The sequence below is a fragment of the Acyrthosiphon pisum genome, chromosome X (genome assembly GCF_005508785.2).
Source record: "Acyrthosiphon pisum isolate AL4f chromosome X, pea_aphid_22Mar2018_4r6ur, whole genome shotgun sequence".
NCBI classification, from domain to species: domain Eukaryota; kingdom Metazoa; phylum Arthropoda; class Insecta; order Hemiptera; family Aphididae; genus Acyrthosiphon; species Acyrthosiphon pisum.
In genome coordinates this window covers 58,648,104-58,669,574 of record NC_042493.1, presented here as the reverse complement: position 1 = coordinate 58,669,574, position 21,471 = coordinate 58,648,104, and the positions used below count along the sequence as shown (strand labels likewise).

Genomic DNA, 21,471 nt, shown 5'->3' with positions numbered 1-21,471 from the left:
TATTGATATTTTGTTTTAGATTCTTAATGGAGCTAGGTATAATAGGATTTATAATAAAATTATATTTGTTTGTTATTTTAGTCTCTCATCACAATTTTTGATTAATAAAAATGTTTCAGTCTTTAACTTGGTTTTTGGCAGCAAATTAGATTTGGTTGAAGTGGGCTATAAAAATTATAAAATTCCCAGAACTTTTCTGAATAATCGATAATAACAGACTAAAAAATAAACAACGGAAAAACTGAAGTATTTTTTGTTTTATTGTTATTATTCAAATTTATTGTAATAACTGTAGATATTTGAATTTTTCACCTAATAAGAAGTTATTAAATAAGAGAATGTTCTACAGGCATGAATAAACGTGTACTTATGTTTACTTATACAAAAATGACTTTGGACTTACATGAAACATGTTGATTATGTGGACAGTTTGATCTAGTTAGTACTTTTGGTGATCAAAACAATTTCTCAGTAAATAATTACCTGGTTTTTAAAATAATTTGAAAAATTAATTATGTACACTACAATGATTTGCGAGATAATCGATTGTTGTAATTTGAAATCAAATAACCGTGGAAACTTCAATTTTTTTTAAGCGTTTGAAATTTGATATTCAAACAGATAAAAAAAAGGTTTTAGTAATTTTGCTGCAGTTCATAAAATATTATTCATTGGTTCTTTTAGTCACTTGAACATTTTTTCCATTACAAACAATATTATTATAACTGGGGATTGTAAGTTAGGTATATAGGAGCTAAAAAAGTCAAGATAACAAAATATGCACGATAATACATTTTAAGTATCCTTCAAGAATTAATGTTGAATTTAACTAAAAATCATTTAAAATATAGAAAAATTAATTTGTAGTATTTAAATACGGAGGAAATTTTTGAATAACTTCATTACGGGTCTAAGGGTAGGGGGGATAAGCATGTTTGATGTGAACTCTGTATTTATAATGGAGAACAGTGGCAGATTTCAACATTTTTTTATGGTGGGGGTCCTAAAATATAATATGTATATTTTTATTAACTTATTGACTTTTTAAAATATAATATATTATATCTGCATTGAGGGGCGGGGGTCACAGGACCCCACTCGTGAATCCACCACTGGTTGAGAAAGTTCCCACGTTTTTATTTAGTTTCAGCATACACACACACACACACACACACACACACATAATTTGTTATATTGATGAACAGAATATATATTTTAATGGGGGTGAAACAGAATATCTGATTCTAGAAGTTACACACGAATATATATTATACATTACGTAGGTACATTTTCAGAATGTGGAGGCTGATGACAATATTAAATCGGTTTAATTTCAGTCTGTTGATAATACGCTATTATAGCACGACCACTGACCACAGTATTTGCGGCGTCTGTGAATATAATAATATTATGGCTATTTCCAGTCGCGGGTCTAAATATCTAAAATTGTAGGGAGAGGTGTTAAATTTTTAGGAAAATATAATTATAGTTTTAAAACATAATATAATATAAATTATAGATACAATATTAACCTCATTCACAATGTAAGCCATTGTTAGAAACACAATATATGAACAGTCTTATAGTCAGGAGAAATATAAGTGAATTAAAATTTCTATATAAATTGATCAAAGGGTACGTATTAATATACTACATAGTCAGTTCTGAATTACTAAATTATTGAAATTTGTAAGTCACTCGATGTCAAACTATTAGGTGTACCAATACTTTTTATATACAATTACAGAAAAATAATTATTTAATAAATACTCCTGTAAATAGAATCATGAGGTTAGCTAATGATACCCAAATCGATTTATTTAACCTTAACTCTATTGTTTCTTTTTATAATTATATTATTGGATGTCATTTGTGAATAAATTATGTTTTATCATTATATTTTTAGATTTTATATTTGAATATGTTTTATTGTTGTCCTATACTCATTAATTGATAAAAATGTTAAATTTCTTTATCTGTAATATTCTCTTTCTATTTAAGCGCACCTTATTTTTATGCGTATTTAAAACTGTTATTTGGCTTTAGCCCGTTTAAATTAGTTAATAAATTAAATAATAAAATTATATATACGATTTGATTACAATATTGACAATTTTATATATATTTTAAAATATAGATTCTATACGATACGCATGAATTATTAAAATGTTTTATTATAGAAATAAATACATAATACATAACATTTTCAATTGAGGTAGGGGACAAAAGCCACCCCACCCCGGATCCTCACCTGGATATTTCGAACTTATTACGTTTTAACAATAATTCAATTCAATTTACTTGTCAAATTTCAAACTTTTTTCATATAAAGAGCGTAATTCACTTTTTACTTTTGGAATAATAGTTATTGATTTTTTTATTTTATACAAAAACTGTTATAGTGTTTCCATTACTCAAACACAATCTACATCTATATTAACGTTATTCGTTTAAAGAGAACACATTTAATTATAAATTGGCTTTTGAATATCGTTCGCGAGATAATATTTTCGGAAATATCGCTATACTCCAGCAGTATTATAGTATTATAGTTGTATATTTACACCACGCGAAGTGTCGATAGTAAATCGCTTTTCGATGCATTTAATATCAGACGACTGTCGTTTACTTCATCAGAATTTTGAAGATTAATAGGGAGATAATAGGACAAAGCGGCCAGTGGAGATCCTAATTGAGTTTTCATCGGTGTGTTGCGTCGAAAATTGAAATCACGTGGTAGTCGCGCCTCGCGGGTATTGTTGCAAACTTATGATATAATGATTGTTGTGTGTGAAGTTTGTCCCCCCGCCTTTTCCAATTTTCGCATAAGCATCGCTAAAAAATTTAAAAACTCTGTAATTTTACAGTCACATTATTTTTGGCTAGTTACATAATATTACTATTGTAATCACGTTCTAATATTATTATTTCTGTTGTTTGCAGTTTGCCTCATTGCTTTTAGAAAATGTATGTAAGTATACTGATTATAGACAAGTAATTATTAAGATTATAACTATTCGAACCATCGTGGTTTGATCAAAATCTTTTATGTTTTCAAACGATGTTTATTCAAATATTATGCTCAGCGGTGTAGATTATCTAATCTTAGGTGGCTAGGCTAACGTTTTTTTAATGACCTCGTTTTAAGCTAAGTGACCAACAACTGGCCTGGTATAGTGGCCAGTTGGATACTTTTCCCGATTAATTTTAATTAGTTTTGATTAATTTCGACGTACATATATGTAGACATATCTATAGACTCGTACATGATACACCCACAATGTTAATATAATGTGTATGTTCATGTATAACTATTAAATTATTTTACACATAGAACCCATGATAGTTTGTTTTTAAACAAGGATTTAGAATTAACCAAGATGGATTAAAAATTAAAAGCTAATATGGAGCCAAAAATTTCTGTAGGGGGAAGCCTTCTAGCCCCCTTATAGTTACGATGGTTGTGTCTAAATAATATTTTTTTTTTTATATAAATAGCAGTTTTTGGACAATATAATTCCTTTACTTTGCATTTTTACCGTTTGACCACGATAAACCCTAGAATGTAGGTATGTAAAATACGATATAAGGTATATCGTATATTATGTATTATAATATTAAACTGATAAACGAATGAATCATTACTACTATTGTTTTAGTTAAAAACGTTAAACAAATTGTATTATAATATATCTTGAAATTATTAACGAACCTGCAGCCTTGATAAAAATAATATTCTGATTTTCAATCAATGTCTGTACAGTGCACTTAAACGTTAATACTGTATAGGGATGTGAGCCTGTATTATAAAGTGGTATAAAATGTATTGCATTATTATACCGAAAGGTAGGTATTATAGACGCTTGTTATACAATTATTATATAAATAAAATTAATTTTATATTTAATAATATAATTTACTATGAATTGTAACTTCATTATTTTAAATTTAAATTATTTCTATAGTCACTAGGTATAATATAGTATCAAGATTGGTAGCATGACTTAAAATTCTGAAATTATTAAGCCATTTTAAAATTGGTCATAATATACAATAGTTGTATAATTATTGACCGATAATTTTTAGGTACTATACGGTATATAAGGTTCTATACGGCGTATACTATCGGTGCAATATTGGTATAATACAGTATTATAAGAAAAAAAACTACATTTTAACATTCCTATAAACACTATTATTACGAAGATTATTATTGAGTAGCTCTCTTCAACTGCAGTCGTCTACAAGGTCACTAGATTTATGTTAACAGTACACCTGCATATAGTATTTAATAAATAATAATGCTACAACGCGTGCACCGCATGAAAACGAGACTTCTAGATGTCACTATATTATTATATTATAATATTATACATATTTTATAGGATTTATTGCATTGAAACATAATATACAGAGTGAGTCACGACCCATTTTTTTATTTTAATAATTCATTTATTAAAATGGTGATTTTTGTAATTTTTAAGGAGGTAAACTAAAATACTAAAATATTTTCAATTAGGTGCTTAGACTATATTAATACTAATTGAGGAGTAGGTACCTGTGGCGGTACAAACCTTTGTTTTTAAAATGAGGATCATCTTTTTTACTCAAAATTATCTAGCAGATGAATTTTCGGAAATGTGTGTATATCTTAATTTAAATTTAAACGAGTAGTTTCCGAGGGTATTCATGTCGGTTGATGGTAGACTACCAAAAAGAGTCCGATATAAAAAAAGTCCAGTAAGTACCTATACTTACCTATAGGTAATTAGATAAATGGAAAAAAATAAAATGTGATGCACAAATAATGTTCTAATTAGTATTAATATACATTTTAATTAAATGATTTACTTGAAAAAATTAATAAAAAGTCTGGTAGGTACCAAATCGGGGATATCATACTTTGGACTTCGATAGAAATTATTATTATAAATGTATTATATATTATATTTATTACTTTTGTATAAACAATTATTTTGATTTGTTTTATGTAACATATGACCTGCAGGGGATTATTGGAATTGTTCTATATAAATAATTTTAAATATTATATTATATATTAACTATATGTAATATTAATATTTTATTTGCCGGACTTTATTAGCGAGAGTTTTTTTTTTTTTTTTATGGACTTTTTACAGCGATTCTTCTTGTCGTATAATAATATTATGGTCTACCGCACATGTCAACTTGTCGTCTACCACTCATCTACGCTGCATTATTGTCATTGAGTCAACGGCGGACACGGTTCAACTTTATCCTTATCAAGGTTGTTAATTAGGTATATCAATTGTTTGCCGAAATTTCGATTAAATTATTCAGTCAGAAGAAAATAGTAATTTATTTTTTTTAAAGGAAAATTGACTATCAAAAATAAATGTAGTTGACAGTTTACGAGGATCTTTACAACTTTATATAGTTTAAAAAAAAATGCATGGAATACGTCATCATATTTGCTGCCGTCATATTTAGCAGAAAACATGCGGTGATGGCGTCTGAAAAAAGATAAAGATGACCTTTTTAAATGTTTTCTAAGATACGGGAAATCATATTCTATTGTAAGACATAATAAATATTATTTAATGAATATTTTTATATATATAAATAACGTATATAATGTAAAATATAATATAACGCTATACTTGTAATTAAAAAAACATAATTAAAATTAATCATTATATTTTAACTAGATAATAATAATATATAACAGCGTACAATACGTATACATTTTGTGTATTATTGAATGATTTTTTTAATCATAATATATTATAATTTCTACATTTATGTATTTATTGATATTTTAATCAAATATAAAAACCTGTGGAAGACCACATGATGTATAGAAACGATTGGTAGACCGCAGAAGACAAAAACACCGTTTCCTAGTTATTAAACATTAGATGTATTGTAAGTCCCTACATTAGTAATGAATGGCGCAACTAGCCCAACAATTTTTATTTTATTTTATTTTTTTTTTTTTGGGGGGGGGGGGAAGGCCCTTACGTACATTTTCTTAAAAATTAATCCGATTCAGCTTTACCCCCTTTAGTTATCATTCTATTCATTGACTATTATTCATTATATAAAAAAAAAAACAAAATAATAAAAGTTTTAAAATTTTGTGAATGATAATTTTTAAAAAGTTATACAAGTACATATTATACTTTTAACTTTGACTGAATATGGCCCATAATTAGACTGTTATTTCCGTGATGAAATAGATTAATATAAACCTTGACAATAAAAACAATTAAATATCATTGTGTATGTCTTTGTTAACAGTGCATACCTAGTATATGTGTATATTAATAGGCAATATTATAGTTAACAAAATGTAACGGTGTCACATATGTTACATATCTTTCTTGTGGGGACTATAACTCAGCCCCCACCCCTCAATTTCCGTTTGTGATACTAATGATAATTATAGTCCATAACCCATGCTAATGGGCTTAAAGCAGGGCGTTTCGAGATATGAGAACTTCAATGATATGAAAATTGGGATCCACGTCAAAAATATCGCAAGTTCAAAATTATCGCGCATATACAAAACTAGCGCGATTCGTCGCTTTATTATATAATAAACAGATTTTCTCATAATTCATTTCACTTTTATCAAAATCGAACATAATATTAGGTTCAGGATTAAGTCATGGCTTTAATGTTTGTTTTACGTTTGTATGTTTTTTTTTTTTTATTTGGTAGCAGAATACAATAGAATATAATATAATGCATGTCACCACCTGTTTATACCACATTTTAATAGTTACCTCAGCTGTGTGTTGTGAAATGCTGATTAAAAATATAAAATTAACATAATATTATGAAATTGTGCCATCATTAAATCAATAATATTCACACAATATATTTCTATTAACTAAAAATAATTATAGCTTGAGTTGTAAAAACTATAAAAACCTATCGTTATTACAATCAAAGTTAAATTTATTATAGAAATAGGTAGGTACTGCAGAAAAATTACACCACTTTTTGTCTTCGACCGTCCGTCTTGCATTCAGAAGTCGAAAAGAGATTTCGGCTCTAAATGAGGATAATATAATATTGTAGTATATAATATTTTATATATTATACATATTATATTTCTATTTTTTGAATTTTTTTTTTTTATTATTGAAGTAACCCGGCATCTAAGGCCATTAGTTGCAGTCATTACAATGTTTTATGTATGTTTATAGGGATGATACATTGGATTTACAGTAATGGGGGACAATATTATGGTTTGTAGTTCCAATAATTACAATATTTAAAAATATTTACACATGTACTGATAAATATAAAAATATTATAGCAAACGAGCAAAAATAAGATATGCTCTCCTCTCAAAAACTGAAATGACTGAAATTGTATTCAATTCGTTTTTGAATACTCTGTGTAAATAATGGTCTACAATTTAAAAAAAAATGAAAGTTGAACTTTGATATTTAATTTATTTTTAATACATTACAAGATGTATATCACACGTTTTGATGATAATTAATGTACTATATGTTTGTACTATGGACTTATCTATAAGCAATATTTTATGACTAGGGCCCGGATTTATATGCAAATGCATGTTCTTCTACAATTCACCTAGAATAATTTTGATTATAAATGTCGACGTTTCGTAATGTGTAGATTCTATGGTTCAATTTTTTTTTTGCATATTTTTGCATATTTGAATGAAAATGCATATTTATTGATAGTTGCATTAATGTTGCATATTCTACCATTCATAGAATTTACGTCTGTAAAGATACCTACTGTCGATTGTAAATAACACATTATACATCGATAAGTAATCGTCAATCGACATCATCGTTATCGACGGCCGACGAATGACGACAAATATTGGATTTTCTGGTGGTAAATTTATTATTACCCAAACACGTCAAACAATCAAAAAAATCGATGGTATAATCAACGGCGAGGTAACTGAATGTGATGAAGACGAGGAACTGTCAGTTGAAGATTTATCGAGTTTTAAATATGCACCAATTGTATCTTGTGACGTGGAAAGAAGTTTTTCCAAGTACAAAAGTTTGCTTCGAGATAATCGTAGGAGTTTTCAATTCGAAAACTTGAAATCCATATTTATTACTTCATGCTGGTACTCATCCAATAATAATAATTTAATATAAATAGTAATACTTTAATTAATTTATAACACTTTTATACTTACACAATGTCATTAAAAATGTTATTTTGCATTTTTTTATTAATAAACAATTTTTATACATAATATATTGTTAATTTGTAAAAAAAATCATTTTGCATATTTTTTTGCATATTTATGATATAAATCTGCATATTTTATAGATTTTTATTGCATATAAATCCGGGCCCTATTTATGACTTTCCTTCAGGTGCTAAAATCATTAAACTGTTAGAAAAACTAATATTTTAGAAGCACCAACGCGTAAAGTTTACCATGAGTAAACAATTTTCTATTAAATGTTCTACACACCACTGATTCGATAATAATATATACAACGTTATAGTAAGTACCCTCGTATTATCGGTCGTTCTAAAAACTACGTTCCTATTATTTTTTTATTTTCGGATAAACTCCCGCATTTCGGAGGTAAGTCTTACAAAACACTGCGGCGCCAATTATAATATTGTAATTCGTTATTTTTTCTTATTATCCATTTAATATCTCCACGTAGAGTATAATGGGTACTATATTATATAGGTATAGGCATAGGTGTCATGTATATATACTATATAGGTATAACACCCGTCCGGGGCGAGGCGGCGGCGGCGTAACGAATCGCATCGAGTTAATGTTTTATATTATCCGAACAGGACAAAGTGGTCGGCCTATTATGCGCCTTATAGCTAAAATCAAGATAAAACTCGTATGAGGTATATTATATATATATATATAAGAGTATATCGTCCGACTTTGGGTTGAAACAAGACCTATACGAACGCATAGCTTCATATATATATATGTAATATAATATACATATTATAGATGGATACCAGGTAGTACTGCCACCACGCAGTCCGCGGGAATCCTATAACTTATGTGTATAATATGTATAGGCCTATCATACCTATATATTATATGCGTACAACTTAATGCGTTTGTCTTGTATATTAAAACGCTTTCGAAAGAAGGATATTAAAAATATATATATATATACGAATTCACTTGGTCCTCGGCAGGTACCTATATAGATTGGTAGGTATAATATGTTAATGTATATATCCCAAAACGATGCACGCTACACGATATTTTATATTATATATAAGCGCTCTATACCGGCAATTTCGTCACAAATCAAAAACTTGAATTTGAATCCCACCGATAATATATGCTATACAGGGTGATTCTCCGAGCATGATTATCCTCGTTTACTCTTCTAATTCGTTCAAATCATAATTTTTTGAATTTACCGCTTAGTTTAAACTTTAAAGACCATGCTTTTGAGTTCTTGGTGACCGGTCAAAATATCTTCGAAATAATATCATTGGTCAAACTATCTTGGTCAATATATCTTAGTCAAAATTCTTTAAATAAAAATAACTTTGAATAAAATATCTTTTATACTGATTTTATCAGCTCATTAGTTATTAGTCTAGGGCCTTTTAATGCCCTAAAAATTTAACTAAAAATGCATTAGATAATGACATAAAAAATTGTATTAATTAAGTAAAAAATTCTTTAAAATGTGAAAAATTTAAGTAATGCCCTTATAAAATGCATTTTACCCCAAAAATAATATCTTTAGTCAAAATATCTTTTTAAATTATTTTTTTTTTAATTTTTGTTCATATATTATTGAACATTTTAAAGTTAGAGCTTTTTTAGAGGTTTATTAAAAATTATAATTATGAAAAAATTATTAAAAATTTCTCATAATTTATTTATAATTCATTTATTTAAATTATTGATTATACTATTTTTTTTTTTACATTTTTATTAGAATAATAATAATAATAATAATTCAACGATCTGTACAACAATATTGGTACAATAAGATAGTCAGGTTTAAACAGAAACGTGGGAAAAAAGTAAAAACAGTCTTGTTGGCTTGAGGTTAAGGGACCATCCAGCGAAGGCACCTCACCAACTTAATTTTTCTAATTCATTCAAATTATGACTTTTGAAATATAATCAAAGACCGTGTTTTTGAACTTTTGAGATTTTTTTGTGAAATTTTTGAGGAATTTTTTTCGAAAATGTTGATACACGTATCTAGTTCAAAGTTTGAACAAGTATGGTTTCCAGGTTACCAAATTATTTATGCAAAAAGTCCTTAAAAATGGTTTTACAAAAATAGATGTAAGTAATATCGGATCAAGTATTAAATATAATATACTTGAACTACAAACTATAAATAAGAAATATCGATAGATTAATATAAATTGAGGTGTGACAATGAAAAAACGTGCCATTGCCAAAATTATAAAAATTGAGCTATACACTTATACATCAATATTCTGATAATAAAAACAGCGGGAAATCGAATGGCGAGGTGAGATTTTAAAAATACGTATACTATTTCCCATCGTAAATCGATCTTAAACATTCGTAATTTCTTTAAAATGCAGTCCATCGGAAAAATCATGTCAAAAAGAACTATTTCAAATTTGCATCAAATCGCACTATTTTGCATGCTATTATTGCAAAAGTTTTTTCTAATTTTGTTATTTTTATACAAATGAAATATTTTCAATAAAGTAATACAGTAGATTCCCCTCTCCGGGCAGTACGCTATACTATGCAAATTGCAGGGAAATCCGCCCTAACCGAATATTTAAAAATTCCAAAAATCAAATTTTTACTCGATTGCAGCATTATATTGCAGACAACAAATGGGGTGGAGGGCATAACGTGTTCGGTGAATCGTCCTGTATACCATATACCAGATAGGTTAGGTACCAACATATTCGAGCGTCTATATACAACGACCCGGGTCGTGTTCATGTGTGATGTTTTTCGTTGGCCGGTGCTGCGCGTGTGTCTCTGTTATTATTATTACTATAAGCGCTTATACCCCCCCCCCCAAACGTGCACGCGGCGGCGACGCACATTATTATAATATTATTGTAGGCCGATAAAACATCGGGAAAAAAAGACATTCTCCGTGTCGGACGTGTTTATAATTTATATTCGTCGTCCCTCGCCGCCTCAGCGGTATATATTATATACCTAGTATTATATATATTTTATATATACCTAAGTATACAGCGGCGGCGGTGACGGTCGGATTCTCTCGTACATGGGAGCTAGAGATAACTATGTAGTGTTTTTTTTTTTTTTTTTTTTTTTTATTACGATAATATATTATTATTGTGTAGCCCTCTTCCCGGTGCATTCGGTGGTACCTACCTGCTACGACTTACGAGAATATTATTATCATAATAATTGACTAGCTGACTGCAGCGGCTCGTAGTATATAGGTACCTATGCTACGTAGGTATATAAATATAATATCCATTATGCGTGTATTATAATATATTTGGTATGTGGTATGAGGTGGTCAGCTGGTTTAATAATAATATTACTATACTTCTACAGCAATTCAAATAAACCTAGATGACATGTGATAGGAAAAAGAAAATATAATAATATATTTTATTGCGGCGGGGTCGAGACAAACACAAACGGATGGTTTGCTCGGAATAATAATAATAATAATATTATAATATGCGATCTGCGTTTTAATTATATTCATTTTATATTAGGTAGATATATTATTTTAAGTGCGAGAATGTTCAATATCTCTCTATATCAGTGTTGTCCAACCTTTTTTTTTATTCAGCGGGCCACAAATTATTATCTTCGTTAGGCCCACTAAATGTAAAAATTAGAATAGTCAGAATAAATTACCTATATCTTATTATACCTAAATTGGACAATTATTTTGGACTTGTTTTCCTAAGTTTTTTATTGGCTATTAAAAAGATTACACATTGGGGTATACTTTGATGGGCAGTATAAAACTATAAACTTAACTATATACCAGTTATAGTAATATATTAGTTATTTAATTAGATCAGTATGCTCTAGAATTATTGGTCATGCAACCTATAGTTTATATTAAACTGTAAAATGTCCATTGGAATATTATGTCTAATAAAAAAAAAGAGATATAATATTATGATGTTTATTATTATTATTTATTTTATATTTTTTGCTTTAAAAAGTAGCATACTACCTACTAGATATTTTTCCTCTACAAGGAAAATTGAGGAATCACAGATTGATTATAGGTACCATACTAATTTTTGAAATATTAATTGTTGATTTGTATTTCTATAAACAAAATTGGTTAGAAAATATCCAGCTTAAAAACATCGTGCTCGTGGTTCTGAAGTTTGGTACATATAGGTAATCTAATATTGGTATAGCCAAGCAGGATGTGCACCTTGACGCCAATCGTTTTGATTTTAAACATAGGCTCACACGGAGATTTGTTCGCTCACGAAAAACGAATAAGTTTTTGTTTGTATATATAGGGTTGCCATTGCATGGTTATTCATAAAATAAAATAGTCATCATTATGATTGGATGTAGTTTTAGACTAGTATTTGTTTAAAACTACTCAAATCGATGTGTTATATTAATTTGTCACAGGCAGCAACTTGCGATACAGGAACCTCAATAATATTAATAAATACATCTACTACATTAAATCAAAGGCATAAATGGACGTCCCTTATGTAATTACGACCGATTTTCATAGAATGTTCGTCAACAGAGATTCAGCAAGAAAATAGTTATTATCATGATTGTATATAATTTTAGACCTGTGATTAATATTTAATCAAAAAATCAAAAATAACTGACCTGTTAAAATTCTTTATGTTTAAGAAGTGGTAAATCCAGGAATTTAATATGTTATACCACGAGCCACGCCGTGCAGGATCAGTTAGTATTATAAGTATATTATAACTAGCTGCACTACCCGACTCTGTCAAAATTAAAATTATTTATTTATCCATCCATCGTTTTCCGATTTTCCATTAAACAATACAATACCTGTCAAAATCGGTACATCCTTTACGAAACTTTTCTGACTAAACTGTCAGTCAAATGTATCTGTGCGTGTTTCATGTTATGTAATATTATATTTTAATCATGTACGTTTAAAAGCCACAGCGTATATGAGATTTGAATACTTTTCATTTTTGATAAACAGACAAACTTGATAAATAAATAAAAAAAATATCGTTTTTTTTTTTTTTATTATAAAAGAATCGATTTTCCAAAGCTGAGTGGTAAACGATGTTTTATGTCATATCGTAAGTATAATGTACGTACTATTGTTTATCGTCCCTAATCTAGAATACCTAGAATGAATGGCATATTATTATTTATTATCATGAAACTGGATGCGCCCAATACAAATTCAGATATTATAAATCTCAAAGCTAATAAGTACTTAACAGTATAAAATATTATTAAAAAATCAATATATAGGTAGTGATAAACATTTCATAAACGTGGACTTATCATTCGTAAAAATATGATTGTTTCGCAATAATTAACATAATAAAAAAAGAATATGAAAATTGAAGATGTTAAGAGAATTAAGAGCTGATATAATAAATTACGCATTTTTTCACATAAATACCTGCCATAGGTATTATGTCTTTTGATATTTATATCAAATTTCTATGATACCCACCAAATAATTTAATACAACACTGAAAATAATATCCAATCATAATAACTATTTTATTTTCTGTACTCAATGGAAACTCTCTCTATATAATATATTATTTAAACAAAAAAATATTCAATTTTGGTGAGCCAACACTTAGAGTTTAATTCTGGGATTAAAAGTAGCATACGACCCATCAAGGGGTCCAAAGAACATGTGTGCAAAGTTCGGTTCAGGGATAACATAATAATAATATAATAATAATAATAATATATATAGGTAGGACGTAGGTACATACTACATAGTATGCTATATATCTAATTATAATTGTAATATAATGATCTGTAACCTAAAAAGGCAACCGTTTATATAAACAAAAAATATTCAATTTTGATACGCTAAAACGAAATTAATGTATGAGCCACTCTATAGCAACTTATTGGTGTTGAAAAAATAAGCTAAAAGCTTCCTCTAAGTCTCAAAAAATCTATATTGATATTACTTTTATTGAAAACCTATAAGTCCAAAAGTTTCTGAGATTACTCCACACAAAAAATGCATTTACAGATTTGTGTATCGATGGCTAATAACTGGCTAAGAGACGAACATTTGTATGTCACAACTCACAAACATTGCATTTTATAGAAGAGTTGGTAGTTTTAAGATTTTCAATTGTTTAAACCTAATAATTTGTGTTGTAGTTTTTTTTGTTTTTTTTATTGTTACAAGTGACAACTAATTTATTTGTATAATAAATCATATTATCATATTATTATATAATACCTTTAATCTACTTTTAATCTTAAAAATGTTTTCAACATAATAATTTTAATGACTCTTTTAAATTTAAACGGGACTTGTAATAAATGGTAATATAATTATAAAATATTTTTACCGCGGACATACAAGGTTTTTATACACATATTGTCAACAATCGTTAATATGATAAAAAAAAAATTTAATAATTGATTGAATTGCTTTAGACAAAAACAACAAGTCTAGACTTGTTATATTATTGGTTGCCTAATATATTATTATTTAATATTTAGTGTGAAGCACTAACATAGATAGTAGATATCACCTTTATTCATCATTACCATTTGGGTATAAATTGTAAAAATTACATCCAAAAACCGCTCACTCGTGATTTTTACTTCAAAAAAGTCGGTAGACGAAAACCACACACTTTTACGATTCATTGTATTTATTGAGTAAAAACCATAGGTACACTATTTTCAATCAACAGATCAGATAAATTATAAACGTCAAAAGTTTTATCAAGCTTACCAAAAACTTTATAAATAAAACTTAATTTTGTGTACAAGAGTGCTAATTTTATATTAATAGTTATTTTATTGTCAATAATCGATTCAATAGTTTTAATATCGTACGGTGTGCACATTCTGTTCTTATTTATTGTCTACTGAATTGTTGTCCCAAAACGTTTGAATGAAAAATAACACAGGTCATGTAATATTATTATTATTGCTATATGCCTATATTGCGTTCATGCGTATTTTATGTTTATTCGGAGGTACCTATTATGATAGGGCCATATTATGTGCTATTTATTTATATACTTGTATATGCTATTATATATCGTTTATTTCGTTTAATATTTGTTTTCTTTCAATCGTTCACAGCTGCAGTCGTAGATACTGCAAATAGACCCAATTCTCAGGGCAGTTCTCCGATATTTTTTATAAGAATATTTTATATATCAGAGGTTTTTAACCTTTTATGCTACATGAACCCCTCCACAATAAAAATACTTTTTATCTTGATTATTTTTTAATATTAAATGGTTAATTAAAAAATATTATTATCATAACGAATATGAATCATGTGAGATTTACTTTAAGTTATAATAGATTTATACACTTTTTATGAAATAAGGTGAAGAGCATCAATAAAAATATTATAATAAAATCTTCTCCACGGACCACCAAGTAACCATGTACGGCCTCTGGTTAAGCAATCCTTGCTATACAGTATAACTTTGTAGAATTCAGTCTTGGAGAAACGCGTATTGGAGAAGATGCATGGTAACTTAGGGGTTTAATATAGGCAATTTGAATGCGATTACGAGAAGAAAAATTAAAATGTTTGATCTTAAAATATATATAATATAAATACAGCTAATTTTAACTGTTTTATAATTTTTGGTCCCATGTCCAGTATCCACTTACGTAATAATATTAGATTATATTGAAAATAAGTTGCTGTGCGTGGTTTAAACGTACGAGTAAGTACATAATCATTTTTAGTAGATTTATAAAATATCCATATACCATATAGAAGATAAATTTATCTGAGTTGTGCCGGTTTTTTTTTATATCAATACTCAATAATTTTTAAAAACTAAACGAATAAAAAAAACCCAAAAAAATAAAAATAAACAATACGAATTTACTGTTTGGAATGTCTAAAATTCTTTCTTTTTTAAAAAATGTAATCACAAAATAAAAACTCAACGACAAAAATACACAACGGCATTTCATGTATTTTATATGTATTGTAAAATATATATTGTAAGGTTACTGTGTCTTCGTGTGTTCATCCCGCGCAAAGCCATTTTCACGAATATGTTACAGGTGATGATGCGTCCTTTTAAGTATTCAAGTATGCAGCAGTTACCTATATAAATATATAGTATTATTGTTTGAGTGGGGTTCGTCGAAAATTTTTAGAGCTTAACCTCCCAAAGCTGTTTTAGTTGGACAATTAAAGGGAGTTTCCTGCAATGGTCATTATTTAATTTCCTGAGTGCATCCCAAATAAGGAACCTACCGTCCAAGTGCATCCTACGAAAAAAAGGTGATGTTTTTTAGTGTTTACGTAGCTCGAATGTGTTCCAGCTCATTCAAGTTACCCCAGGTATACCAAAAGGAAGTGAACACCCCAATAATATTTGGTTATTATTATTTTATTAGTATTTTTGATTAGACATTTTTACATATTTATGTAAATAACAATATTGAATGTACCAAGTTGTTAAGTATGATTGGTATTGTAACTCATAATTATTCAATTAGAAGCTCAAATTTATTTTTTGTGCCTTTTTAAAAAAAAAAAAATTGTACTGATTCTTTTTTTTCCCGAGAGCGCTTTCGCTATGCAACTTAATTTGTAATGATGTAGATTTTTTTTTTATGTCTCGTGAGTGCATCAGAACGAAAGCTTTGATTTTTTTTCTAGTTAAATCATAATTATTATACTATCACAATTTATGTATTATACCACTTAATTTAAACAAAATTTACATTGTACCTATATATTATATGTTTTCTTTATGTTATTAGATGTCAAGAGTATTTATCTTCTTTTGTTAAAGGGCTTATGTCCCGTAAAATTGTTATAAATAAAAAATAAAAAAAATATTTAATATTTGGTTGAGTGTAAAGATTTTTATAATATTTTTAGCACCTAACTATATTTAATGTTATTCAAATATTTATAATTATGTGAAATTAATATACAGCGAATACTCGCGTAATTTGAGCATATTATTAAAAAACACGAATTTTCTTAGAGTTGAGTTCTTTGCCAATGAATTCCTCGCATCAAAAAACCCCTATAGCTGATATCAAATTCTGACAAAATTCTTGGAGCCATTTTCGAGGAAATATTCTTATAGACTTGCAATATAATTATTTGTCTGTTAGTATACTTAAGGATTTAACATAATATACCTATCGTACGTGTATAGTTTGAGTGAGGTTCGTTGATGTTTTCTGGTTGTTTACAACATTAACGAGAGCACTTGTGGTAGGCACGGTACTTATATAATATGACCTTAAATAACACCATAAGTGCAATCATACATTTTCACAATATGTATATTTAAATGCCACACGAATATAGAACATTATGTAAAATTAATTTAATATAAATCAAGTATACACGTGGTACAGTATAATTTATTACGATGATATTAGTTCATAATGTATTCTTTGCATTGAATTTTAATTAAGGAATCTAATTATCAGACACAATAGAAACGTCGCGTTCTTTATTAATTCATTCACTCATCACATTTCTTCGACAGTAAATTATACTACTAAAACACAACTTCTATTGACGTAAAACCGAACAAACATCAAAATTTGCCACATACCTTATTTACGACCAGTGACGTAATAGTGTAAATTAAGGCATTCACTATTCGATAAAAGGTAATGTTTATACACTTTTTACGTATACAATGTTGTATATATACCCAATGTTGTAAATTATTTGAGTAAAAATATTCAAATACTTTTATCGGTATTGAATACTTTTTTAAATACCTACTTTTATTTTGGAAATATTTGAACGGTATTTCAAATATTTTTTTTTACTATTGAATACTTTCATTAATTTATCCCTTTAATTCTTAATTTGTTTCTGTTAATGCGTTAACACGTTAATGTTAAATTAAATACGTTAAAGCGTTTCTGTAACCATCGCACAATCAAAACTTTTGAAAAAGAAATATTACTGCTTCAATTTAAATCGAGAACTAAACCGTATTTATAACATGTATCTACTATTATTTATTATACTCACATAAAAATACTTTTTTATTTACAATTCCTTGTGATTAATATAAGTAAGTATTATTGCAATTTACAACTGTAAATCATATAAATATTTGTTTTATTCATATATATAACCACCTGTTTCATATTATTTGAACAATAACCTATGTATAGATGGTAATAAATAAAAAATAAAATATGACATGGAATAACGGAAAGGAGAGGCCTCTCGGTGGAGGTACTTCATCTTGAAATATTAGTTATAATATAATAATACTAATAATGATTATTAATTATCTAATTTATGCTTTTTTTTGGATACACAAGACCATTGTTATAGCCTTCTTTTGGGATTCTCTGGAATAGTTACTGAATCATATTATACAAATATAAATACATATTATGATATAATTATAAACATTAACAACAATTACTTATTACAGAAAGAACTTATACTTTATTACTTTAACTTATCACATTGTACACACTGGACATCGAGTACCGAGCGGTTCGGCGTTTAATTCTTAACTGACTAAACTACAAGACTATGTTCATATTATGGTCACAACAGAGAAGTGGGAGGGAAACACTGATAAATGTTAACATAATATTGTATAAAATATGCACTATTTCAAAGTTTTGAACATCGAATTTATCTAAAACTAATCCACTATTGCGCACATTATTCGTATTTCAAATAAGAAGTTTGAATAATGACTAAGGATCGCCTTCGAGAAATCAATTTTATTTAATAATACTTTTTTATAAATTATACAATCGCTTATTTTATTTTTGTTTTTGAAAGCCGTTAAATTCAACTTAGATTTGTTGGTAGTTAATAACAAATTATTACCTAATATATTATAAGACGCGTATATAAGGTGCCATTAAAAAAAACAAATAAACATATAGATGGTTGATTTCGTATTATGTTCTCAAGTTAATCAAAGAGGAATTCTTATTTAAATATTAGGCTGCATCTTCAATTAAAATACTGGTCCTGAATATAATCTAAGATTCTTAGTCACTAATTTATAAATGAATATATTATTATAGTTGTGTTGCAGTGACAAGTCGACGATTTAAAAAATATAGTGCTCGTGAAAATCCTTCTACCGCTGAGTATAAACAAACTAGAAAACTTGTCTTGTGATGTATAATAATAATACCTACCTAGGTAGTAATAATTGTATTAATCTGTACTCACAATCTGGCTTAGGCTCAACCAAAATGTTGTGAAACGTTTAAACATTCGTTATGCACAAGACGTTACGTACCTATTGATTAATATTATGTAGGTAATCCGATTCGGATGTTGATGTTGTCGTTTCGACGTTTATTAAACATGCCCACGAGAAAAGAAACGAAAAACGTGTTCAAATAAAATAAGTCATTCGATGTAAAAAAAAAAAAAACATTTCATAGATTCTCTACCTACGCTGTTAATCGTGTGGAACCGATTACAGTGTTCTTTTAAAAAATAAAATTGATCGAATTCAAATGAATTATTTGTGTACTAATATAATGTAAATAATTATTATATTATGTGTCGATATAATGATAAATTAACTATTTCTCCTCAGACATTTCCCCCCCTTGTGGCTATTTTGGTGTAGTAGGACTCCCACCTCCATATTTTTCAAAAATGTATTTTAATATTAATACCTAGGTATGTATTTTAAATTGTCTTTTTTCATATCTTATTTTTTTATACAGACAATATATTATTGTCGGAGTATCTAGCCATTTTTTTTATCAATTATTAATATTATTATACTTTATTTAGAAAATCTTTAAGCTATAATATTTTTCCTAACGTTATATTCTTACTTAACTTGTTTTAAACATTATTAGGTAAGTGTTTTAAATTTATTATTATTATAGTATTTTTTATCGTATCAAATATATATTATTTATTTTATTAAATGCTATCTAGAGTACTATATAATATAGCAATGAGTTTTTGTAAAATATCTTAATTATTACAATAATTATCTTAAACATAAATTATTATTTAAAAAGTACCTACTTTTTATTGATATTTGTTTCTAATAGAAATTGATCAACAATATATACATCTATATTTTATTTTATTTATGCAAATATTTGGAAATGTATTCTATATGTCTTGAGACAAAAAATAATTTTTATATTCAATTATTCAAATACATTTTTAATAATTTTTTTTTTTTTTTGGGGGGGGGATATTGTATCGGTTAAAATGTCCTACTTTAACCAAAAATAGTTTCGAGATGGGAAAGGGGGGGGAGTTCGGGGGTAATTGTCCTAGTTTCATATAATGTATCATACAATACGATATCAATAAACAAAAAACCTACTTAATTATTTATTATACCTATAGATACGTTTTGTTCAATAAAACAATCATAACATTTTTTTTCGTTTGTTTCAGCTGCAATTATGGGCATAAAGGACTTTTACGATGGATGTGATATCTTCATAACAGGTGGCACCGGATTCATGGGCAAAGTTTTGATCGAAAAACTACTGCGATCATGCCCGGGAATCAAAAACATATATGTTTTAATGAGACATCGCAAAGACAAGTGTATAACTGATAGAGTCAAAGACATGTTGGCATTACCGGTACGGAGACATTTAAATTTAAATTTAAAATAGGTTTACTCGCACGCGATATCCAAATCATGTTAGGCTTTCATGCGAAGATAGAATATATCTATATACATTATACAGGGTGCAACAGAAAATTTAACTGAAAAATTATTAAGAAAAATATACGGATAGTAAAATTATAATTTATGATTTACTAACTAAGTAATTATTGAAATTTCAAAAATTAATATTTTGAAAAAAGTAATTACGTTTTAAATTAATTTACTCTACTAAAAATAAACTACCCACTAATCGATAAACGTTTTTACCATCAACATTTTTCTAAAAATTAGATTTAAAAATATTGTACATCATTCATTTTTTAGAAGAAAATTCAATTTAATTTTTAATTTTCAGTATTAAAAATAAAAATGTGTGTACTGTTCTTGTAAGAGTCTATAAATTATATGTAAACCGTTTGTAAAAATATTTATTAGGACAAAATTTATTTAATTTGTCAAATAATTCTGTTACACATTGTATATACGTTCGATAAGTTCGACGACAACATTGTAATTCACTTATCGGACATAATATCGTTTTCGGACCCAGGGTTCAATTTAGTTAATGATATTCGAACGAGTGTATAAGTAAAATAAAACAAAATTAATCAATGGACAATGTTATTAGGTATCTACCTATATTACCTGCTACCAAACTATATCATATAAAAATATACGAGTTTATGTATCAGG

At 27.5% G+C, this 21,471-nt stretch overlaps 2 protein-coding genes across 2 annotated transcripts in view; one reads left to right on the top strand and one right to left on the bottom strand.

Moving 5' to 3' along the window:
* LOC100169080 overlaps positions 1 to 21,471 on the bottom strand; it is a 37,413-nt gene that overhangs the window by 12,450 nt on the left and 3,492 nt on the right. The window lies entirely within an intron of this gene.
* LOC100167005 (fatty acyl-CoA reductase 1) overlaps positions 17,568 to 21,471 on the top strand; it is a 50,486-nt gene continuing 46,582 nt past the window's right edge. The window contains exons 1-2 of the mRNA XM_029487649.1: positions 17,568 to 17,797; positions 20,556 to 20,749. Of these exons, the coding sequence (XP_029343509.1) occupies positions 20,564 to 20,749 (186 nt within the window). The 5' untranslated portion in view covers positions 17,568 to 17,797; positions 20,556 to 20,563. The remainder of the gene's footprint in view (positions 17,798 to 20,555; positions 20,750 to 21,471) is intronic.